Source organism: Coregonus lavaretus (assembly GCF_964263955.1).
Source record: "Coregonus lavaretus genome assembly, chromosome: 1".
NCBI lineage: Eukaryota > Metazoa > Chordata > Actinopteri > Salmoniformes > Salmonidae > Coregonus > Coregonus lavaretus.
This window is the reverse complement of record NC_139988.1, coordinates 43,456,790-43,482,584: the sequence shown is the minus strand read 5'-3', so window position 1 is coordinate 43,482,584 and position 25,795 is coordinate 43,456,790. Positions and strand designations below refer to the sequence as shown.

Sequence of the window (25,795 nt, the reverse complement as noted above, 5' to 3'; positions counted from 1 at the left end):
ACATCTGAATTGGGATTAGGTCTGGACTTTGACTAGGCCATTCCAAAACTTCATATTTGTTGGTTTTTAGCCATTATCATATAAACTTGTTTGTGTGTTTTGGATCTACTGAGTTAAAGTGCTTTGGAGCAGTGTGACAATCTATTTTTCTACAATAATTGCATAATCTGCAGTTTATTGATCGGTTTATTGATTGATAAATTGGTTGATTTACTGTTTCTCTTTTTCTCCCTTTCTCTTTTTCTCCCTTTCTCTCTTTCTCTCTTTCTTTCTTTCTTTCTTTCTTTCTTTCTTTCTTTCTTTCTTTCTTTCTTTCTTTCTTTCTTTCTTTCTTTCTTTCTTTCTTTCTTTCTTTCTTTCTTTCTTTCTTTCTTTCTTTCTTTCTTTCTTTCTTGCCCTTAGCCCCCCTCATATATCTCTACTATCGTGGTGAAGGTCCAGTGCACCAATGAGCTGGTTGGGACAGTGATTCTCCACGAGGTCCGCATTGTTATCAGGGACAAAAATGACAACACGCCTCGCTTTCAACAGCAGCACTACTATGTAGCCATCAACGAGGTGAGAGTTACTACAACAAATATTGCTTTTTTCTTTAGTGAGCATTTCTTTATACCCAGGGTAAGTCATTCAACCTGATTCCTCAAATGAGGTTTGCAAGTCATCATGACCCTTCCAACAGAGGTCAACAAAGCCCAGAGGCCTTACAGAAAGTGACTCCTATACTGACTACTGTAGTAGCAATTATGTAGTAAATTCACACTTCATTCTTTGAATACAAAGAAAGGTCAAGGTTTGGTGATAATTTAAATTAAGGACCTACCTGATTAAAGAGTCAAAGCATTTTTGATGTAGGCACAGTGAAATAGAGTGTAGACTACTCTGCAGCAACAGGAGGATTCTGCACTGGGTTCCCCCATGTTATTTCTCTCTGTTTCTATTTCTCCATCTCTCATTATTTTGTTGTTATGCCTTCGGCACGGAGACAGAGTAAAACATAACAACAGCTATTATACGCATGTTAGGTAGCAGCTTCCCAGGATAATAAAACAATAGCAGATCCTCAGATCTTCAGAATATCTGTTATTTCTCTGGTGCATGAAATTGCTCTGACACATGGACAGTGGCACGCTAGTTTGCATGTTCCCAGTAAATCATGGGATTGCTGTCTGTGTGCTCTCCATGATATAGATGTCATAGATGTCACATAGATGTCACCATATTCCCTGTGTGCACCCGAAAGCTCAACAATGATGCTTTTGACTAACAACATCAGCTCTGTATGTGTGTGTGTGCGCGTGTGCTTGTACATGCGCATGTGTGTAATACTACATGTGAATCTATGTGCTTTTGTATGTGTGTGTGTGAGTGTTTTTCTATTTGATTTAAGACAAAGTGATAGCTGTGTGAGTCAATTCTCTCGTTACCAGTCCAGACAGAGAGCACAGTGGAATATCAAATGCTATTTTGTGTTAGGCATCACTGTGTTTAGAATTCTAAAATCTGTTTTAGCAAAATCAGTCAGTGATATCTACATCTATATCTACACCTATACAAATTTGCTTTAACAAGCTGTTAACTACCCATATCAAACAAGGATTATTTTGACTGAAACTTGCATTTTGACCAAAAGGTCTGTAGAACCGAACAAGCAAATTATGTGTATATTTGCATACTCCTTTGAAGATTGATTTTAATCTCCTACGTTTGAAGATATAACTCATACTGAAATTACCATGGTTCTCCTACATCATAGATCCCAGCTGTCAGATGAAAATAGAAGTTATAGTTTAATACATTTAATTTCATATTGAGTGTCACTGACAAATACGCTAGTTCTTTCTGTTTGTCTCTTTTCCTAAATGTCATCACTGTACAACTACATTACGTTAATGACACTAGACATTTGAGATGTCTTATTATTTCAGCTAGCAAAACCTGATTTTGACATGACACCTGTATCGAGGGGCTCAGAGTCAGACACTGTGTTGTCTAGAGTAGACAATCATGACTGTTGTCTCCTTTGTGGACACTTCCTTTGTTTTATGTACTTCACACTGAGGGTATGTTATCCCAGGAAACACTACTCCCTGAACAGCTTTCTGAGTCAGACACCGCTGCTGTCAAACTGCTCCTGAACTGAGCTGAACTCCCCTCGAGGCCCCTCTCTCTCCAGCATCTCTCTGAGAGGTTGTTATGGCTGTCAGTGGGGTGCAGAGGCCCCCAGAGAAACACTCATTCATTGCTGCTGACGACAATGTTTTCAGTTCAAATCAGTTAATTAATTCACTCTTTCTATAGCATAACAACAAAGGTCTAAACTTCTAACACTTCTGGCAGTATTTGGCCATCTTCTATAGAAGACACACTGTGTCCCTGTGATCTTGGGAGGGGTAGTAATTTCTGTGAGATGTAACATAGAGCTGTTACAATGTCCAGACAGAGTGACATGCCTGTTGACAGTTTGCTCTCTTTATCTCTGCCTCCAGCTCACTCCTGCCGGAACCATCATATTTACAGGCTTCGGTGGAGACAATGGGGCCACAGACATCGATGATGGGCCTAACGGACAGATAGAATATGGCATCCAGTACAACCCCAACGACCCAGTACGTGGATGTAATGCCTTCTGACTGCAGACTGTGACTTATTTAAGCAATAGGACTAAAGGATAGTGGAACAAAGTCTGTTGTTAATAAAAAGTATGAGTGAACACTCTCTCTCACTCTCTCTCTCTCTCTCTCCCAGGTGTCTAATGAAACTGTGGTTGTAGGGAATACTCTCTATGGGTACATTGTTCTGGCTGAGAGACTAAACTACGAAGAGAGAACACGCTACCTGGTCATTGTTCAAGCCAACGTGAGACACTTTGCTATTTCCTTTGTTTGTTTGTGTGTTCCAGAAGCCAGAAGTGTGTAGGCGCATGCATGTGTGTTTGTGTATATTGCATATGAATGAATAATATTGATCCTCTTGAAATAGTTTTTTGTAAAGATTTTACTTGGTATCTTGGTATTGACAGTGTGAAGCTTGATTGAATAATATTCTGAAAGAGTTTACGTTTTTTTGCCCTGGCTAAGGGAATGGATTGGCGTTTTGCAAGGTTTTGGACTGAATGGTTGGTTTATGGCAGCCATACTCAACAGGCGGGACTCTGTCAGGCTTTTAATGTAATGCTGTTAAGAGTTAGTAGAATGCACAAGGTGAAATCTTGAAATTTGGTACTGCATGGACAGTTTTCCTCTTGTTATGTCATTAACCTGTCAGAAATGTCCAGTTGAACAACTAGCCCATGTTAGCTAGGTAGGTAAGTTATGCTAACCAGTTATCTAAATCTTGCAGTTATCATGGCCAGATGATGTGCCCATGGGGGCCTCTACACCCACGGGGACACATTGATTTTGTTGAGTCACTCAGGTATCATATAAACACACATAAAACATGGAATAATTTGTATAATAGCAGGAGATGAGCTTAAAAACATTTGTCGAAGAGTTTGGGGTCGCGAGGTGGGGGTTTGCTACTACGCCAATAAATGACAATATCCATCCGAACCTTTGCCACCTAGGAATTTTGTGTGACTGGACCTTCTCAAATAGTAGTTAAGTACCCCTGGTTTATGGACTTGTTTTTGTCCAAATCGTTTAGATTGGAATATGGGGTAAATTAGTGATCAATACTTACATTGGTGTTTGCTTCTTTAAGTTTGCCATCACCAGACAAACCAAAACCTTTTTAGTTAGCTATCTGTTATTACTCAAAGGAAAATGTATATAATTGGAAGGAAAGATAACTGCTGCTGCTGATTTCACGTTTGCAATTATAGTACATGTTTTGCAAACTTTTGTTTATCCATAAATGAAAGTATCAGCCTCTAGACGCTTTGATTGTTTGAGTGTTTTGAATTCATTGCTTGACTGACTGTGTGTATAGTCCTGGAATAAAAGCGGCATAATTGTCATTGCTTGTGAGTTATTAAACTATTTTGTTGGATGTACAATGCTGGTCTTAATCTTGTATTAAAAATATGTCTGCAATCCAGGGATCAAGTTTATGATGTTTCATGGAAATATTGTAAATGTGTGTGGCTCTACAGAATAAACAAAAATACACAGCAATGAGTAAACAGGGCATTTAGAGTAGACAGTTAAATAATGGCATAAGAATACATACAGTACAGCTGTAATAGAAATAGACTAGCTTAACATATACTGTACGTATACTTATACACATCATCTATGCACTACAATGCTGATGACTGGTTAGTGAAATAATAACAGGGTTAATTTACAGGAGATAACAGCTATAACTACCACAGACACCACGTAGTACAGTTAAATGGCTGAAATAGGCTGGTACATACAGCCTTCACACGTCAATTAACTACACTGAACAAAAATATAAACACAACATGCAACAGAGTTTTATTTTATTTATTTATTTAACTAGGCAAGTCAGTTAAGAACAAATTCTTATTTACAATGGCGGCCTACACCGGCCAAACCCGGACCAATTGTGCGCTGCCCTATGGGACTCCCAATCATGGCCGGTTGTGATACAGCCTGGAATCGAACCAGGGGATCTGTAGTGACGCCTCAAGCACTGAGATGCAGTGCCTTAGACCGCTGCTCCACTTGGGAGTTACAGTTCATTTAAGGAAATCAGTCAATTGAAATTAATTAATTAGGCCCTAATCTATGGGTTTCACATGACTGGAAATACAGATGTGCATCTGTTGGTAACAGATACCGTAAAAAGAAAAGTAGGGCGTAGATCAGAAAACCAGTCAGTATCTGGTGTGACCACCATTTGCCTCATGCGGATAGAGTGGATCATGCTGTTGATTGTGGCCTGTGGAATGTTGTCCCACTCCTCTTCAATGGCTGTGCGAAGTTGATGGATATTGGCGGGAACTGGAACACACTGTCGTACACGTCAATCCAGAGCATCCCAAACATGCTCACTGGGTGACATGTCTGGTGAGTATGCAGGCCATGGAAGAACTGGGACATGTTCAGCTTCCAGGAACTGAGCACAGATTCTTGCAACATGGGGCCGTGCATTATCATGCTGAAACATGAGGTGATGTTGGGGGATGAATGGCACGACAATGGGCCTCAGGATGTCTTCACAGTATCTCTGTGTATTCAAATTGCCATTGATAAAATGCAATTGTGTTTGTTGTCCATAGCTTATGCCTGCCTGCCCATACCATAACCCCACCACAACCATGGGGCACTCTGTTCACAACGTTGATATCAGCAAACCACTCGCTCACACGATGCCATACACTCTATCTGCCATCTGCCCGGTACAGTTGAAACCAGGATTTATCTGTGAAGAGCACACTTCTGCAGCGTGCCAGTGGCCATCAAATGTGAGCATTTGCCCACTGACGTTGGTTACAACGTCGAACTGCAGTCAGGTCAAGACCCTGGTGAGGACGACGAGCACGCAGATGAGCTTCTCTGAGATGGTTTCTGACAGTTTGTGCAGAAATTCTTTGGTTGTGTAAACCCACAGTTTCATCAGCTGTCCAGGTGGCTGGTCTCAGACGATCCCGCAGGATGTGGAGGTCCTGATCTGGCGTGGTTACACGTGGTCTGCGGTTGGGAGGCCGGTTGGACATACTGCCAAATACTCTAAAACAACTTTGGAGGTGGCTTATGGTAGAGAAATGAACATTCAAGTCTTTGGCAACAGCTCTGGTGGACATTCCTGCAGTCAGCAGGCCAATTACACGCTCCCGCAGAACTTGAGACATCTGTCGCATTGTGTTGTGTGACACAACTGCACATTTTAGAGTGGCCTTTTATTGTCCCCAGCACAAGGTGCACCTGTGTAAAGATCATGCTGTTTAATAAGCTTCTGGATATGCCACACCTGTCAGGTGGATGGATTATCTTGGCAAAGGAGAAATGCTCACTAAGAAGGATGCAAACAAATTTGTGCACAACATTTGAGAGAAATAAGCTTTTTGTGCATATGGAACATTTCTGCCATCTTTTATTTCAGCTCATGAAACATGGGACCAACACTTTACATGTTGCGTTTCTATATATATTTTGTATAAGAAGGGTGTGTACCTGCGTGCACAACCACACTGGGGCCATGAGGCAAAGGCATGCACACTAGCATGATGTAGCATGTAACACTTAGTTGTAGCATAACACTAATAAAGAGATGCCACTGCAGTTACACACGACCACATAATGCTACAACTACATAATAAGTAATATACATGAGGCATAAGTATTTACACGCAATATGGCAAAATAGTTGGCTTTCCTACCTATACAGACATCAAAGGGGAATATGACATAGTAAGCTAACAGCTGCACCAGCAGCTAACATTACCTGTACCGATAAAGGGTGGAATAAACTCTACTACAGGCTGTTAACACTCGGGCTTTGAATATAATTACGATAGCATAAACATGTTGGTGAAACAGTACTCACTAGTATCTGAATGCACACACAACAGTTAGAGACACTCTTCACATGGACACCTTCTCCGTAGGCAAAGTAATTCACTCTGGTTTGAAGGGGGAGGGGGAGTGAGATGTGTGAAATGCTAAACTGTGATTGGCTGAGAAAGTGGGTTACTGCATAGATACACAAATTAACCACATAATGGATAAAGAGGTTAACTGCATGGGTGACGAGGCACCCAGAACTGCAGGGAAAATTGTACAGTGGCGATGTAGAATTTTGTGTTCTGGATTATGAAAGGATAGAGACAACTCCTTCACAAGACGTGACCTTGGGAGTATAAGGTTCGTTCTGCCAAAGCTTAGTTCTGAGATATTGAGCATCAACGTTTTCACATCCCAACAACTGTTTTGTAGTGTATTCTTCTTTCATAACCTTTTAAGGTCCTCACCTTAACACTAGAACCGCTGGGCCTCGATGGACCGCCCTTGATACACACAGGAAATTGTCGAGTGTGAAAAACCCAGGTGCGTTGCAGTTCTTGACACAAGCCGGTGCCCCTAGCCTCTACTACCGTACACCGTTCAAAGGCACTTAAATCTTATGTCTTGCCCATTCACCCTCTGAATGGCACAAATACACAATCCATGTCTCAATTGTCTCAATGCTTAAAAAACATGCTTAAACCTATCTCCTCCCCTTCATCTACACTTATTGAAGTGGATTTAACAAATTATATAAATAAGGGATCATAGCTTTCACCTGGATTCACCTTGTCAGTCTGTTTAACGTTTTGTACACTCAGTGTATGCTATCGCAAAAGTAATAATTTGGTTGTGTTTATGAAGGCCTTGGGTAACATTATAATACTATTTTTATTTTATTTCAAACAACACAATAGCAATTTAGTTAGTTTATGTTACTGTAGGCCAGGGGTACTCAACTACTATTTGAGAAGGTCCAGTGACAAAAATGTCCTAGGTGACAAAGGTCAGGATGGTTATCGTCCTTTATTGCCGCTGTGGTACAGCGTAGTAACAAACATAGTCGTCTACGACTTAGGAAACATGTTGTTATATAAAATGTACATTAAATACATTAAATGAGACTAAGAATTTGAATTAATTACAACTTATTTTGAATGTAAACATGTGCAACATTGCATCAACATTGCTGAAGAACAAAAGTGGTTGCATAATTATCTATGCAAAAAGTGCGCTGTGAACCATTGTACATGGGCCTTGAATATACAGGATCAGTCAAAGTTTGACTTGAAATATACTTACTGTATTACTGGCACTATATAAGAACGTATTTATTAAGGGGAACATGAAATATGTGTGTGGAAAGTTACTGAGAGAGACGAGGGAGTACAGAGAGTTTCTGTCTGTTCAAACATGTTTTTTTAATGACGTGCAGCTTATAAAGGCTTCATAAAGCCTTCATAAACACTACATAAATGTGTTACAAATCATCTATAACCATATGTCATGCTTTAGAAAGGGTTCATAAATGTGGCATAACTGCGTGACATAACCACCAATGTCAAACGTGACATGACAAACTATGTCAAATATGACATAAACCTGTGCTTTAAAAAAGGGTGGGATAAGCACTGCTTAATGAAGGCCTTATGAATCATATTAAATTGAGGCTTCACAAAGCATTTACAACCCTGTCATGCATCTTGGTAGAGCATTGCACAAGGATATAGGTTTGATTCCCAGGACTACCCATACATTAAAATATATTCACGCAAGACTGTAAGTCGCTTTGGATAAAATAATCTGCTAAATTAGATGTATATATATGTTCAAATAAACAGACTGATCATGTCTTTGTCAGTGGGCAAATGTACAAAATCAGCAGGGGATCAAATACTTTTTTCCCTCACTGTATACAGTATATATATATATACATTACCGGTCAAAAGTTTTAGAACACCTACTCATTCAAGGGTTTTTCTTTATTTTTACTATTTTCCAAATTGTAGAATAATAGTGAAGAAATCAAAACTATGAAATAACATATTTTTATTTCACCTTTATTTAACCAGGTAAGCCAGTTGAGAACAAGTTCTCATTTACAACTGCGACCTGGCCAAGATAAAGCAAAGCAGTGCGGAAAAAACAACAACAACACAGAGTTACATATGGAATAAACAAAATGTACAGTCAATAACACAACATAAAATCTATATACAGAGTGTGCAAATGTAGTAAGTTATGGAGGTAAGGCAATAAATAGGCCATAGTGCAAAATAATTACAATTATAATTTAGTATTAACACTGGAGTGATAGATGTGCAGAAGATGATGTGCAAATAGAGATACTGGGATGCAAATTAGCAAAATAAATAACAATGTAAATAACATTTGCTGCAGAGAACTAGAAGGAATGGTGACCAAAGGAGGTGTTGGCTTTGGGGATGACCAGTGAGATATACCTGCTGGAATGCATACTACGGGTGGGTGTTGCTATGGTGACCAATGAGCTAAGATAACGCAGGGATTTGCCTAGAAGGGATTTATAGATGACCTGGAGCCAGTGGGTTCGCGACGAATATGTAGTGAGGGCCAGCCAACGAGAGCGTACAGGTCACAATGGTGGGTAGTATATGGGGCTTTGGTGACAAAATGGATGGCACTGTAATAGACTACATCCAATTTGCTGAGTAGAGTGTTGAAAGCTATTTTGTAAATGACATCGCCAAAGTCAAGATTCGGTAGGATAGTCCGTTTTACGTGGGCATGTTTGGCAGCATGAGTGAAGGAGGCTTTGTTGCAAAATAGGAAGCCGATTCTAGTTTTAACTTTGGATTGGAGATGCTCAATGTGATTCTGGAAGGAGAGTTTACAGTCTAACCAGACACCTAGGTATTTGTAGTTGTCCACATATTCTAAGTCAGAGCCGTCGAGAGTAGTGATTCTAGTCGGGCATGCGGGTGCAAGCAGCGTTCGATTGAAGAGCATGCATTTAGTTTTACTAGCGTTTAAGAGCAGTTGGAGGCCACGGAAGGATTGTTGTATGGCATTGAAGCTCGTTTGGAGGTTTGTTAACACAGTGTCCAATGAAGGGCCAGATGCATACAAAATGGTGTCGTCTGCGTAGAGGTGGATCTGAGAGTCACCAGCAGCAAGAGAGACATCATTGATATACACAGAGAAAAGAGTCGGCCCAAGAATTGAACCCTGTGGCTCCCCCATAGAGACTGCCATAGGTCCAGACAACAGGCCCTCCGATTTGACACATTGAACTCTATCTGAGAAGTAGTTGGTGAACGAGGCGAGGCAGTCATTTGAGAAACCAAGGCTATTTAGTCTGCCAATAAGAATGCAGTGATTGACAGAGTCAAAAGCCTTGGCCAAGTCAATGAAGACGGCTTCACAGTACTGTCTTTTATCGATCGCGGTTATTATATCGTTTAGGACCTTGAGCGTGGCTGAGGTACACCCATGACCAGCTCGGAAACCAGATTGCATAGCGGAGAAGGTACGGTGTGATTCTAAATGGTCGGTGATCTGTTTGGCAGGGCTGGATGGATATAGGTCTGTAACAGTTTGGATCTAGAGTGTCCGCGGCAGCTTTCCAATCTCTGGGGATCTCAGACGATACGAAAGAGAGGTTGAACAGGCTGGTGAGATAGGTGTTGCGACAATTTCGGCCTAAATTTAGAAAGAAAGGGTCCACATTGTCTAGCCCATCTGATTTGTAGGGGTCCATATTTTGCAGCTCTTTCAGAACATCAGCTGTCTGATTCCACAAATGCATTCCAGGTGACTACCTCATGAAGCTGGTTGAGAGAATGCCAAGAGTGTGCAAAGCTGTCATCAAGGCAAAGGGTGGCTACTTTGAAGAATCTCAAATATCAAATATATATTTATTTGTTTAACACTGTTTTGGTTACTAAATGATTCCATATGTGTTATTTCATAGTTTTGATGTCTTCACTATTATTCTACAATGTAGAAAATAGTTAAAAATAAAGAAAAACCCTTGAATGAGTAGGTGTGTCCAAACATTTGACTGGTACTGTATATACAGTGGGGAGAACAAGTATTTGATACACTGCCGATTTTGCAGGTTTTCCTACTTACAAAGCATGTAGAGGTCTGTAATTGTTATCATAGGTACACTTCAACTGTGAGAGACGGAATCTAAAACAAAAATCCAGAAAATCACATTGTATGATTTTTAAGTAATTAATTTGCATTTTATTGCATGACATAAGTATTTGATACATCAGAAAAGCAGAACTTAATATTTGGTACAGAAACCTTTGTTTGTGATTACAGAGATCATACGTTTCCTGTAGGTCTTGACCTGGTTTGCACACGCTGCAGCAGGGATTTTGGCCCTCTCCTACATACAGACCTTCTCCAGATCCTTCAGGTTTCGGGGCTGTCGCTGGGCAATACGGACTTTCAGCTCCCTCCAAAGATTTTCTATTGGGTTCAGGTCTGGAGACTGGCTAGGCCACTCCAGGAACTTGAGATGCTTCTTACAGAGCCACTCCTTAGTTGCCCTGGCTGTGTGTTTCGGGTCGTTGTCATGCTGGAAGACCCAGCCACGACCCATCTTCAATGCTCTTACTGAGGGAAGGAGGTTGTTGGCCAAGATCTCGCGGTAAATGGCCCCATCCATCCTCCCCTCAATACGGTGCAGTCGTCCTGTCCCATTTGCAGAAAAGCATCCCCAAAGAATGATGTTTCCACCTCCATGCTTCACGGTTGGGATGGTGTTCTTGGGGTTGTACTCATCCTTCTTCCTCCTCCAAACACGGCAAGTGGAGTTTAGACCAAAAAGCTCTATTTTTGTCTCATCAGACCACATGACCTTCTCCCATTCCTCCTCTGGATCATCCAGATGGTTATTGGCAAACTTCAGACGGGCCTGGACATGCGCTGGCTTGAGCAGGGGGACCTTGCGTGCGCTGCAGGATTTTAATCCATGACGGCGTAGTGTGTTACTAATGGTTTTCTTTGAGACTGTGGTCCCAGCTCTCTTCAGGTCATTGACCAGGTCCTGCCGTGTAGTTCTAGGCTGATCCCTCACCTTCCTCATGATCATTGATGCCCCACGAGGTGAGATCTTGGATGGAGCCCCAGACCGAGGGTGATTGACCATCATCTTGAACTTCTTCCATTTTCTAATAATTGTGCCAACAGTTGTTGCCTTCTCACCAAGCTGCTTGCCTATTGTCCTGTAGCCCATCCCAGCCTTGTGCAGGTCTACAATTTTATCCCTGATGTCCTTAAACAGCTCTATGGTCTTGGCCATTGTGGAGAGGTTGGAGTCTGTTTGATTGTGTGTGGACAGGTGTCTTTTATACAGGTAACGAGTTCAAACAGGTGCAGTTAATACAGGTAATGAGTGGAGAACAGGAGGGGTTCTTAAAGAAAAACCAACAGGTCTGTGAGAGCCGGAATTCTTACTGGTTGGTAGGTGATCAAATACTTATGTCATGCAATAAAATGCAAATTAATTACTTAAAAATCATACAATGTGATTTTCTGCATTTTTTTTTTAGATTCCGTCTCTCACAGTTGAAGTGTACCTATGATAAAAATTACAGACCTCTACATGCTTTGTAAGTAGGAAAACCTGCAAAATCGGCAGTGTATCAAGTACTTGTTCTCCCCACTGTATATATATATATATATATATATATATATATATATATATATATATATATATATATATATATGTGACCAACCAGCTCAAATCAGTCTTATGTATCAAAATTTGAAAGTGTGTTTTTTTACATTGGAGAGACTCAGAGCTACAAACTGGTATATCATACACTGCAGTTGAGGAACAATGGGAAAGTAATTTGGCTTTGAAAGTTTATAAGCTTGTAAACTCACTTTTGAGAAAATGGCCTTTGAATGTTTTGGTACTACTATTGGAGAGCCCTACTTTGTCTACACCCATTCAGCATCGTTCACACCCTCTTAAACTTTAGCCCCACCCATCTCTTTAAGGGTTGATCCGAACATTCTGTACTAACTTGCTAGCTACTTCCAGACGTCTAAGGGAGAGAGAACAGCTCACTGAACTTAATTCACCCTAGCAGAGCTGGTTAGGCTGTTATGTTATCCAGAGCGTTGGTGACTGCAACTGCGCTGTCAGATTGTCAGTTCGTAAATTCAGAGCGTTTCACATTCAGAGCGCACACTGGACGCTCTGGCCAATGAGTAGGGTTGATCCGAACGTTCTGACCTCACAACGACAGTCAAGCACCCAAGCTAACTGGCTAACATTGGCTAGCTACTTCCAGACACATAATGAGAGAACACCCCACTCTGACCATTTTACTCACCCTAGCAGAGCTGGTTAGGCTGTTTTCATGTTATCCAGAGTGTTGGTGACTGTAACTGTGCTTCTGGCAACAATTTAATTACACTTTTTTGCAGACGTTTACTGACACCGGTCATATTCAACGGGTGTTGAGCGTTTGTAAATTCATCAGTTATTCTGCTCTCTGGCACACTAAGATTACAGTATTTTGTTAAGACATGTAGCTAGATAGCTAGCTAGGTAAACAATGAATCCCAACGCATGACATAATTTTAGTTAGTGAGCTAGCCAGCTGATGTTAGTTAGCTAGCTAACAGTACACTTTAACTTGAAATGAAAAGACTATGTCAAAATTAGAAATGTGTAATATCTGAAAATGTAGCTAGCTAGACTATCTTCCCCGTGGTCTGAAATCGGAGTAGATAGCCAGAGCGAATCAACAGTTGAAGTGACATTCTATTGAAATGGATACTTGCATTGTGGAGTCTTTTGTTAAGACATAGCTAGCTAGCTAAGCAATTAACCATAATCACAACTCATGAAGTTACTACCCTGCATGAATCTGCAGGTAGCTAACCAACCAGGTTCAATGTTAGCTAGCTAACATTTTAGGTTATAACTAGTCAAGCAAATGTGTCTGAGATACGAAGAATAAGATCATACACATAACATTAGCTAGCAAGCTAGCCAGCTAACATTAGCTAGCTAACAGTACACTTTAACTTGAAATGAAACCACTTTCTGTCAAAATTAGAAACGTGTAATATCTGAAAAATGTAGCTAGCTAGACCATCTTACCCGTATACATCTCCTGTCAGATGCCATGGTTGCCCTTAGTTTGAAGATGTAATCTGGACAGGTGTTTCCTCCATCTCCTTAGCTATCATACTCAAATTCCACTGATTTCAAAACTTGGTCCTCCAGAAAGTGGAGAGCATACACATAACGTTAGCTAGCTAACAGTACACTTTAACTTGACACTAGTTTTATGCAGTTTTACTATGTGATATATTTTTTTTAAAGCAGCATTAGACAGGATTACCTAGGCATACTGACCAGCTCAAAGAGACAGAAGCGTGCTATATCTGGCAGACCAATCCAAACTCATCTCTCGGCATGTCCAGCCCACTCATTATCTTAGCCAATCATGGCTAGCGGGAAGGTTGCTGTCTTTTTCTCTGGCTAAACCAACTGGGCTCATAATTTAACAATTGTATTTGTATTACAGATGGCATACAAGTTTGTTATTAAGGCACATGTAAGTTCGCATGTTCGAGAAGGCATTCTGCCATAAACGCATTTTGATAAAATGCGTTTTTGTGAAGTAGTGACCCGGAACATATGCTTAGTTTCCTGAAACGGGTCACATATACAGTATATAATTTTTAAATAAAATAAAGTGCATGTTTTCTGGAGAACAAAGGAGTTTAAGAAATATAATAGTTCTGTCCATTTGTAGCTTGTTTTTGGACACAGGTCCAGGAATGGCTAAAGGATTGCAATATTTACCTGGAACTAACCTTGCAGATAGCATTACTGGGTGATCTGAAAAGTCATAGTCAATCAATCAATAATATAATAATACTTTTAGCAAAAATGTTTATTTTTAATTCACAATCTGTAGAAGCAATGAGAATAGAAAGGTTCAGAACTTTTGTAAAACATCACAGTATGGTTGAAATATATATGGCAAATAGAAATCCTATATGGATGGTGTTAAGAGATAGATGGGAGGTATTGAATAGAGTTGAAGGATGGGACTAATAACAAATAACAACAAATAATAACAAAGATAGCTAATAATGTAAGCATACTGTGTCCATAATAAGTATATAGGTTGTATGTTGGGAGCTTTTGGGAAAGAGCACAGTTAGAAAGATATGGCATTTAGAAGCAAACCGGATGGACATCATGAAAATGATCGGAGAGGTTGAGAGTAGAAGAAGTTTAGGAGCAAAAAAATAAATATGTATATATATATGTATATATATATATATATATATATATATATATATATATATATATATATATATATATATATATATATATATATATATATATATATATATATGTGTATGTATGTATATATATATATATATATATATATATATATATATATATATATAGATATATATATATATATATATATATATATATATATATATATATATATATATATATATATATATATATATAGATATATATATATAGATATAGAATTATTGTAAAATTAACTCTGTCTATAAGGTGTAGATAGTAAGTATAGACCGGAAGTAGAGGCCTGGGCGTTGTTGTTCACTAATTTACTCCAAGTAGGGAAAGGATGGTGGGGTTGAAAAGTAATAAAGGGGAATATATATATAAAAAATAAAAAAAACATGGGGGATTGGAAGTGATGCAGACAATTACATTGATAGAAGATACAATCTATCTGCAATATTAAGCTGATCCATCCCCCCGAAAAAAGAAAGAAAAAAAAAGAAAAAAAAAAAGAAATATAATAATCTGAATGCACAGAACAACACTGTGGGCCATGCAATATTAATGTATAAGTCACTCTGGGCCTTGCCCTTGCGTCAATTAGAGAAATTACACTTTCTATCTCCTGCCAATGCTTTGAACTTTGGCACAAATGGTGTGAGAGAAACTCTGAGGCACTGGTGCAGGTGATCATTGATGAGCCTGGTGCAGTATTTGTTTTTAATAAAGTTAATTGTGGAGAAGGCTGATTCACAGCTGTATGTGGAGCCAGACATGGTCAGGATGTATAGTGCCTGTTCTTTCTTAAGAACAAGGACAACAGCTGCAGGCACCATCTTTCCCGAGAACGTGACAGGGTCACAGTCACCAGCCTGCTGCTTCAAAGCCACATTTTCTTGCAGCTCAATCAACTCCATTTGCAGTGATGCAATATCTACCCATCTGAAGATCTGTTTTGCTTCTTCTGACAATTTTGTCACATTTGTGACCAAGAAGTGGTTCTGGATGAGCAGAAGCAGTACTCTTCCAACAGTGAAGTCATCAAAGCGAGCCTCCATCAGCTTCTGGATGAAATCAACATGGTTTGTAACATCTTTGTCTCCCTGCATTTGCACCAGAAGATTGGGGAAGTGGACAAGTGCTCCCTGGAGATCATTCTGGAAAAGCAAAAAAAAATTCTGGAAAGCCTGGACTGCTGTTATATATCCCACACTGTGTTGTCCCGTCCCTGCAGCTTAACATTCAGTTGATTAAGGTGTGATGTAATGTCTGTCAAAAATACAACTGCTTCCATCTTCTCATCTTCCAATAACTCAGAAAACTGAGTTGCCTTGGCACTCTTTTGCTCTGATAAGAAAGCTTTGATTTCCTCCTGAATGGCCCAAAAGCGTTCCAAAACCCTGACTTTGCTGAGCCATCTGACATTGTTGTGCAGTAGTAAGTCATCAAAACTGGCATTGGCCTCTGTCAGAATGACTCGTAGCAGGCGGTGTTGTAGGGATGATGTTGCTCTCAAAAAGTTGATCAGTTTCATCATCGTTGTCATGACCTCAGAATACTATTTTCCCAGACTGGCACACAGGACATATTGATGGATGATTCAGTGATATTATTTCAGGGCAGGGTGGTCCTCTTTCAAACGTGCAACCAGTCCCCTTCCTCTTCCTATTATGGCTGGAGCTCCATCTGTGGTGATAGAGACCACTGACTTCAGATCTATCCCCCTTTTTGTCAGCATCCCTTTGATGGCCTCATGGATATCTTCTCCCCGTGTGTGTGCTACTAGATTTGTTAAGCACAACAGCTCCTCACAGAATTCCTTCTTTGTTTCGTTATGAAATCTAACAAACACCAGAAGCTGGGCATTATCAGTGTTATCTGTTGATTCATCCACAGCTATTGATGCATTCTAAATGGCCTCATCAAGTTGTGAAGTAAAATCAACAGCTAATATTTCAGTTCTCCTCATTGCTGTGGAATCTGACAGTGGGATCAGTTTGATCTTATCCCTGAGCTCATATTTTTGTTTACCTTCAAGCAAGGTGTCAGCAACTTCACACATGCATCCTTTACCATCTCAGCGTCTGAAAATGTTTTTTTTTTGTTTGTTTTCCCAAATCCCAAGCTATCCTCAGTGAACACTCCATTGCACGTTGTTGGGCTGTCAGGGAATTGACAAGGACTTTGGTGGACCTCTCATATTGGGATTTGAGTTGGTTAATCTTGTTTGTTCTCACCTACATGTTCAGGGGATACGTGTGATCGAATTTATTATGCCTGGTGTCATAATGGCGCCTAATATTGGCACTTTCACGAGAGCTACGGACTCACTGCATATCAGGCACATTGGTTTTGTGCTAGTTGCGGGGAGAATTAATAAATACTGTGCTGTCCACTCGTCTTTGAATATACGGTTTTCAGTCAACTTTTCTTTTTTTTGAACAAGCCATATTAACAAAGATACTGGTAACTAGGCTCCTTCTATCTGTGATATTAACAGTTGAACCGCGGTCAAATCTTTCTGTTTCCTTCTGCCTGCTTGTCCCAAGGATCCACTGAGGATATTTTGATTAATGTGATTGGTGTAATGAATACTCGGACAGAGTGGTAAGATCCAATCGCAGAATTGCGATGTTTTATTAAAGTACAGACAAGGGAATTGCTTAATCGTGGTCGGGCGAGCTGTGGTCAAAACCGGGCAAGGCAGAGACAGGCAGAGGTACAAAGGGAGCGGGCGTAGTCGTAGTCGAGGGCACGGGCACAGGATCAGAGTACGGTAATCACTGGGAGAAACAAGCAGAGGATTAAGCAATTTGGGGAGTCAAACAACGAAGCACAGGTCTGATACACTGGTAATCAAAATAACAAACTCTCTCTCTCTCTCTCTCTCTCTCTCTCTCTCTGAACAAAAACGCTTAGCAAGTCACGATGGAACAATACCTCGCACAGACTGAACTTCTGAGCACACCTTATATCCTAACTCTAATTACTGACAGGTGTGCTCAGAACTCAGGTGAAACAGATCGAGTCTGATGACTCCCCCTCTCTGTAGATCGGAGGAGTGTCAGACTCTGTCTAGACCCAGCCAAACCCCGACCCCTTATAATTGGGTAAAAGGTGGCCTCTTGTATTTGCATATAACCACGCGATTGGATTAGACGGGGCACTAGTAGAGGTAGGCGTTACTTCGAGAGAGAGTGAGAAAGAGAAGTTGCTGAGTTAAAGAGGCCGCTGCGCCTGGTAGATTTTTTAAAGCTGTCTAAAAAAGAATGTACTGACTTTTATAGAACAAAATGTGATGTTGTCCGGTACGGATTGACCCTTCTCTGGATCCGGACCCGGACCGCGGTCCGCCAGTTGAGTTTGGCTGCTGTAGGCTATATGTAAACAAAAACAAAAATAAAACACTAAAAACACCAAAATTCAAGTGTTCAATCAATTTTATTTGTGGAGTGACTTTGTTGCAACTATGAAACAGAAAGCATATGTGTTGGAACACAGTAACAGCTTATTTTGATGATGACAAAATAAAATGCATATACCCAAACCACCAAGATGCACGGTCAAAACGCATGGTAATATTATGAAAACATCAGTAGCATAAACATCATTATAAGTGCCAAATGGCCTTGATAAATAGTGAAACACAATTATTGTCAGCTCGTGCTTGTGTGCATCTTCACGCAATGGCATCAGTTGGATTTCATTTAGCTCTTATCCCTTGTCTTAACAGTTGACACAATTTCCTTAACTTTCATTTGCTTGCCACACTTTGACATACCTTTGTTTGGTTGTAGTGTGTAATAGTCTCCTGTTTCCTCTTTATTGTGTCCCATTGTCTTGTCATTCTTCAGCACCATTGTGGAGTACAAGGCTGTGCAGGTGCCTTATTTTGCCCAGAGGGAGGGAGCTCCCGTCTCAATTTATTCATGGTGCCGGCCAGACTTGTTTTCTTTGCAAGCAACTTGTTTGCCAATTGCAGTGAAGTGAAGAAATTGTCCATGGTGACATTATTTCTCCCCTTGCCAACATAAGGTTCCACAAGCCTCATCACCACATTCTCAGACACTCGCTCACCTACTGCCCGATGTGGATATTTTCCCAGATATTGAAAGCTGTTCAGAATGTACAATTACGCACGCTCTCACTGTGTAGCATACTCCAAGTAGGCCAGAGTAGACGAATAAGACTGCTTTGATTTGGTGGAATGATATAGGGTACATACCATTTTAAGATTATAATTAGAATCAATACAATAGAATGGCCCGCCCTGTTCTTCATTCACAATTGGTGATTACATAATTATGCATTGTTCGCTTCCCGTCGCTCATCAAATCACCCATTCTCCCATTTTCTCCCCCATAATACTTTACTTAATGTATTTAATCTGTTATACGTGTGAAATTAGTTTTGGTGTAGTTTCGGTTCATTTTCGAGGCAATTTTCAAGTTGATTATCAGCTGGGCACTGCACTTTCAACTGTCAGAAGAAGGAGCAAAGCAGGCCCTACTGTTGGGAGAAGGATGGGCACTGGGGAAAACCATTGAAAAAAATAACATGCCCTCCTAAAACTGGTTATAACTCCAGTTCTGTTTGTGATATTAAGATTCTAACGCAGACAGTGTGTTATATAGACTTAATTAGGAAAAGTCAAGGATGAGGGGGGCATGACTTAAGAAATGGCAGAGTAAAAAATAAATAAAATCATGAGCAGTCAAAATGACTGCTTTAGCAGTTCTAATGTTAAATGTACATAAAGTGCAGAGTATGAAAATCCTGAGACATTTCTACGATCGCAGATAGAACCTTACGGCTCTGAAATATTAAGGTTGTATCTGACACTGAATTAGTAGCTTTTTGAACACATCAATTATTGAATAACACTATTTTACCAAGAAAGAACACATCATCAAATACATCAAGAAATGTATTATGATCATCAGACAAATTACTGTCATCACTGAACAATGATGTGAAAACATCATTTACTTTAATATTTCTGACAGTGTTGTTTTTTTGCCTAGATCATACTTATAGGTATATGGCAAAGACGTCTTCTTATTTGTCTGTCTGTATTTGTTCAGGCTTGTGATTGGATTGCAGATATAACCTTATAGTGCCAAGTTCAAATGGGTTTATGCAGATAGAACTTTCTAGTTTTTCATTTTTTTTCATAAAAAATCTAACTTCACAGACATATGAAGAGCTAACTCATATGTGACTAACTCATTTTTGACAAACATGTCAGATAGAACCTTATAATCCCAAGGTCTAAAAGAAACAAATAGACAAACAAATAAACACAACTTTACAAATAGCTTAACATTTACCTAACCCATAATTACATTGAGTCCAGAACTACCTAATTGAAATGTCGGTACCTCCTTCAGGTTGCCATGATTATTTATTTCCTAATTTGCATAAAGACTCCAGGCTCTCTTTGGAGCTCTGTCAGATTATTGTTTATAGGCTAACAGCCTAGCATGTCAGGATATATTTAATTAGAGCTTTTACTAGAGCAAGGGCAGTGGCCACCAGACTAGCAGGAGGGAGGGAGACATATTGGAAATTAAGTGGTGCTAATGAGGCTGGTTTAAAATATTTTGGTTTTAATGAATGCATTTTTACAAAAGCTGTTGTAGGCTGTGCCTATTTCTCCTGGACATTAGCCGTGAGGAGTCCCTGACAAGGATTATGACTCGGACACGGTAATGCTACCAGTGACAGAATGATCACAAAGGAGGAGGAGAAGAAGAAGAAGATGAAGAGAGGAAAAAGGGATTGAGATAGAGAGACGACAGAATGTCACAGAGATAGACAGACTAATAGAAAGAGGAACAGAGGAAAGGGATTTATTTGCTTGCTCTCCTACAGTAGTTTCCCCAGTAAATGTAGATGTCAGGGGACCTAAGCTGCTCCGGAGATTTCATCTTTCCTTCACCAATGTCAGCAGAGTTTAGAGGGAGAAGGACATGGCATTAATTGGACCTCTGCTGCAGGGTTACATTATTGTGATAATGTGAAGTGCTGCTCAGAGAGTATTGGGAGAAGGAAATTGCAAGAACATGTACTGCAATGACTTCCCTAATACCTTGCATGCATGTGCATTAGTGTACTGTCTGTATATTGGTGTCCTTGAAAAGATAACTGCAGTTCTGTACACAATGCTTTCTAGAATCTGATGCCCAGAGTAGGGGTCCATGTTGAATATCTCTGAGCATGGGTTGTTATAATTGATATTTGAAGTAGAGGTAGAGTGATGGTAATATGTACACTACCGGTCAAAAGTTTTAGAGCACCTACTCATTCAAGGGTTTTTCATTATTTTGACTATTTTCAACATTGTAGAATAATAGTGAAGACAATAAAAACTATGAAATAATACATATAGAATCATGTAGTAACCAAAAAAGTGTTAAACAAATCAAAATATATTTTATATTTGAGATTCTTCAAATAGCCACCCTTTGCCTTGATGACAGCTTTGCACACTCTTGGCATTCTCTAAACCAGCTTCATGAGGTAGTCACCTGGAATGCATTTCAATTAACAGGTGTGCCTTCTTAAAAGTGAATTTGTGGAATTTCTTTCCTTCTTGATGCGTTTGAGCCAATCAATTGTGTTGTGACAAGGTAGGGGGGGGGGGTATACAGAAGATAGCCCTATTTGGTAAAAGACCAAGTCCACATTATTGCAAGAACAGTCCATCATTACTTTAAGACATGAAGGTCAGTCAATACAGAACATTTCAACTTTGAAAGTTTCTTCAAGTGTAGTCGCAAAAACCATCAAGCGCTATAATGAAACTGGCTCTCATGAATACCACCACAGGAATAGAAGACCCAGAGTTACCTCTGCTGCAGAGGATAAGTTCATTAGAGTTTACCAGCCTCAGAAATTGCAGCCCAAATAAAGTTCAAGTAACACACACATCTCAACATCAACTGTTCAGAGGAGACTGTGTGAATCAGGCCTTCATGGTCGAATTTCTGCAAAGAAACCACTACTAACGGACACCAATAATAAGAAGAGACTTGCTTGGGCCACGAGCAATGGACATTAGACCAGTGGAAATGTGTCCTTTTGTCTGGAGTCCAATTTTGAGATTTTTGGTTCCAACCGCCGTGTCTTTGTGAGACGCGGTGTGGGTGAACGGATGATCTCCGCATGTGTATTTCCCACCGTAAAACATGGAGGAGGAGGTGTTATGGTGCGGGGGTGCTTTTCTGGTGACACTGTCAGTGATTTATTTAGAATTCAAGGCACACTTAACCAGCATGGCTACCACAGCATTCTGCAGCGATACTCCATCCCATCTGGTTTAGGCTTAGTGGGACTATCATTTATTTTTCAACACCTCCAGGCTGTGTAAGGGCTATTTTACCAAGAAGGAGAGTGATGGAATGCTGCATCAGATGACCTGGCCTCCACAATCCCCCAACCTCAACCAAATTCAGATGGTTTGGAATGAGTCGGATCGCAGAGTGAAGGAAAAGCAGCCAACAAGTGCTCAGCATATGTGGGAACTCCTTCAAGACTGTTGGAAAAGCATTCCAGGTGAAGCTGGTTGAGAGAATGCCAAGATTGTGCAAAGCTGTCATCAAGGCAAAGGGTGGCTATTTGAAGAATTTGTTTTACACTTTTTTGGTTACTCCATGATTCCATATGTGTGATTCCCATGTGTTATTTCATAGTTTGGATGTCTTCACTATTATTCTACAATATAGAAAATAGTTTAAAAAATAATGAAAAACCCTTGAATCAGTAGGTGTTATATAACTTTGGACCGGTAGTGTGTTTCTCAACCTAAATGTTCACTAAGTTTATGAAGTTGATCATGGAATTAAAAAGAGAAATTGGTCTTATGATGGATTGATTGATTGATTTATATTGATGATATTTTATGGTGTTATTCATTCATGGCTTTGGTAAGTAATGGTGTTGACTTACGTCCTACAGGACCGTGCCTTGTACGGTGCCAACAGGCGGACTGCTACGACCACGCTGACCATAGACGTTCTGGATGGAGATGACCTGGGGCCTATGTTCCTGCCCTGTGTCTTGGTCAACAACACCCATGACTGTAACCCCCTCACCTACCGCATTACCATTCCAGAGTTCACCCAACCGGTATGAACCACACTGTGGGGGTGGTAGGCTTTGTGCATGTGTAGGGGAACGGGAAGTGATTGAGTGTAAGAGTGTGTGTGTGTTTGTGTGCAACTGCAGCAACCCCCTCATCTCCTGTGTTTTACCTTAGGCAAAACCCAGCAACAGACAGAGAGGATGAGCCACTAAAGTCTGACTTGGGAACTTACAGTGCCTTCAGGAAGTATTCAAACCCCTTGACTTTTACAGCCTGAATTTAAAATGGATTAAATTAATATTTTGTATCACTGGTCTGCACACAATATCCCATAATGTGAAAGTGGAATTATGTTTTTAGAAATGTTTACAAATTAATTAAAAATGAAAAGCTGAAATGTCTTGAGTCAATAAGTATTCAACCCCTTTATCATGGCGAAACTAAATAAGTTCAGGAATAAAAATGTGCTTAACAGGTCACATAAGTTGCATGGGCTCACTCTGTGTGCAATAATAGTGTTTAACATTACATTTGAATGACTACCTCGTATATGTACCCCACACATACAATTATATGTAAGGTCCCTCAGTCGAACAGTGAATTTTAAACACAGATTCAACCACAAAGACCAGGCATGTTTTCCAATGCCTCACAAAGAAGGGCACCTATTGGTAGATGGGTAGACAAAAAAAAAGCTGACATTGAATATTCCTTTGAGCATGGGGTAGTTATTAATTACACTTTGTATGGTGTATCAATCAGGGGCGGTGTGTTCAATAGGGCGATATGGGCGACGCACTGCCAAACGGGAAAAGGAAGGGATTTTTTTTCTAATCAATTATATCACGGCAACAGTAGTTATCAGTGTTGTAATCTAGACGTCTGATCTGCCACAGTGCCACTAAATGTCCAATCAGGCTAAAGTCGTGCTTCAAATGCCCCCCCCCCCCCCCCTTTTGGGGCGATTTCAGTCAGGTTGAAAATCGCCCAGAAGTCTGTCATAGACTCCCATGTAAAATCTATTTTTTTCAAATATCAGAGCTTTCAATACAATCTCTATGGGTTTCTGAGGGCTTGCACTTACGCGCTTTCGTCATACGTAACATAACCATGAACGTAACTAAGAAAAGAGCGGGTAGCAGCGTCAATCAATTCACTACTACTATCAAAATGGCTAGGCTTCAGTGCAACTCGATTGTGTCTTTGAAAGAAGTTCCTTTTTGTCGGCGAACAAATGAAGATAAATTGGCAACGAAACAATTAGGACCTCCCAGACCAAATTTAATAATTCAACAGGTTTCTACTAAAGGGGGGAAGTCCTACACCCGAGGATTTTCCAAAAATTGGTACGAACGAAAAACCTGGCTAGCAGGCTGCGATGTAGCTAATGCAGTCTTCTGCTACCCCCTGCTTACTCTTTCACCCTGAAGGCGGCACGGCAGACAGCACCGCTTGGACAGCGACTGGTGTGTAACGGACATGCACCATCTTTCAGGAAAGATTAAGAAACATGAGCTGTCAAAGACCCACATGGATAGCTGTTCCCACTCAACTGGATGAGGGATACAGGCTAGCTGTCCGCCGCCACAACGATGAGGTTAGTGTTGATAATCACAAGTTTACTGGAGAACTGAAACTGACAAGGCTGACAAGATAGGACCCTTTTGTCCATTGTTATTGGATAGGAACAGAACTTATAACCAGCTCCTGACCTAAATAGATCTTAGCACAACATTTTACTCAACATATCATATTCCATATTCACTATAACAAATATATTTACTACGACATTAGCAAGAACCGCCACATCCTCAGCCGGCTAATCCAGTGTGTGAAGTTTTGCGGAGTGTTTGAGTTAGCTTTGCGAGGCAAAGATGAAACTGAGGGCTCCACCAACCCTGGTAAGCCAACACTTTTGAGATCAGTCAATAAATGCTTCTGGTATTGACTTATATGCTGCCCCTGTCTTCATGTTGTTGCTGGACATATCTTTTTTAAAATGTGTGTAGGTCACCTAAATCATCAGAAAAATTGCCCCCCCTGAGAATTTTTTCAGGAGCCGCCACTGGTATCAATACACACATTCACTACAAGGATACAGGTGTTCTTCCTAACTCAGTTGCCAGAGAGGAAGGAAACCACTCAGGGATTTCACTTTGAGGCCAATGGTGACTTTAAAACAGTTACAGAGTTGAATTGCTGTGATATGAGAAAACTGAGGATGGATCAACAACATTGTAATTACTCCACAATACTAACATAAATGATAGCGTGAAAAGAAGGAAGCCTGTACAGAATGCATGCTGTTTGCAATAAGGCACTAAAGTAAAGCTACAATACAAGTGTGGCAAATAAATTAACGTTATGTCCTGAATATAAAGTGTTACGTTTGGGGCAAATCCAACACAACACATGACTGAGTGCCACTCTTCATATTTTTAAGCATGGTTTGTGTCTGCATCATGTTATGGGTATGCTTGTCATCTGCAAGGACTAGGGAGTTTTTAAGGATAAAGGAAACAGAATAGAGCCTAGCACAAGCATAAGCCTAGAGGAAAACCAGGTTTTCCGACAGACAATGGGAGACAAATGCACCTTTCAGCAGGACAATAGCCTAAAACACAAGGCCAGATATACACTGGAGTTGCGTACCAAGATGACATTAAATGTTCCTGAGTGGCCTGGTTACAGTTTTGACTTAAATCGGCTTGAAAATATATGTCAAGACTTGAAAATGGCTGTGTAGCAATGATCAACAACCAAATTCAAATCAAATCAAATTTGAATTGTCACATGCTTCGTAAACAACAGGTGTAGACTAACAGTGAAATGCGTACTTACGGGCCCTTCCCAAAACTGCAGAATACAATTAAAATCATATGAAAATAAATAGGAATAAATACATAATGAACAATGATAGCTTGGCTATATGTACTGAACAAAAATATAAACGCAACATATAAAGTGTTGGTCCATGTTTAATGAGCTGAAATAAAAGAT

The 25,795-nt window shown here is 40.1% G+C and overlaps 1 protein-coding gene across 1 annotated transcript in view; it reads left to right on the top strand.

Annotated features, from left to right (window-relative positions):
• LOC311129322 (protocadherin-15-like) overlaps positions 1 to 25,795 on the top strand; it is a gene marked incomplete at both ends in the record, with an annotated part of 432,090 nt that overhangs the window by 138,222 nt on the left and 268,073 nt on the right. Inside the window, 4 exons of the mRNA XM_084161599.1 lie at positions 403 to 558; positions 2,487 to 2,606; positions 2,746 to 2,856; positions 22,669 to 22,839. Coding sequence (XP_084017725.1) covers positions 403 to 558; positions 2,487 to 2,606; positions 2,746 to 2,856; positions 22,669 to 22,839 — 558 coding nt within the window. The remainder of the gene's footprint in view (positions 1 to 402; positions 559 to 2,486; positions 2,607 to 2,745; positions 2,857 to 22,668; positions 22,840 to 25,795) is intronic.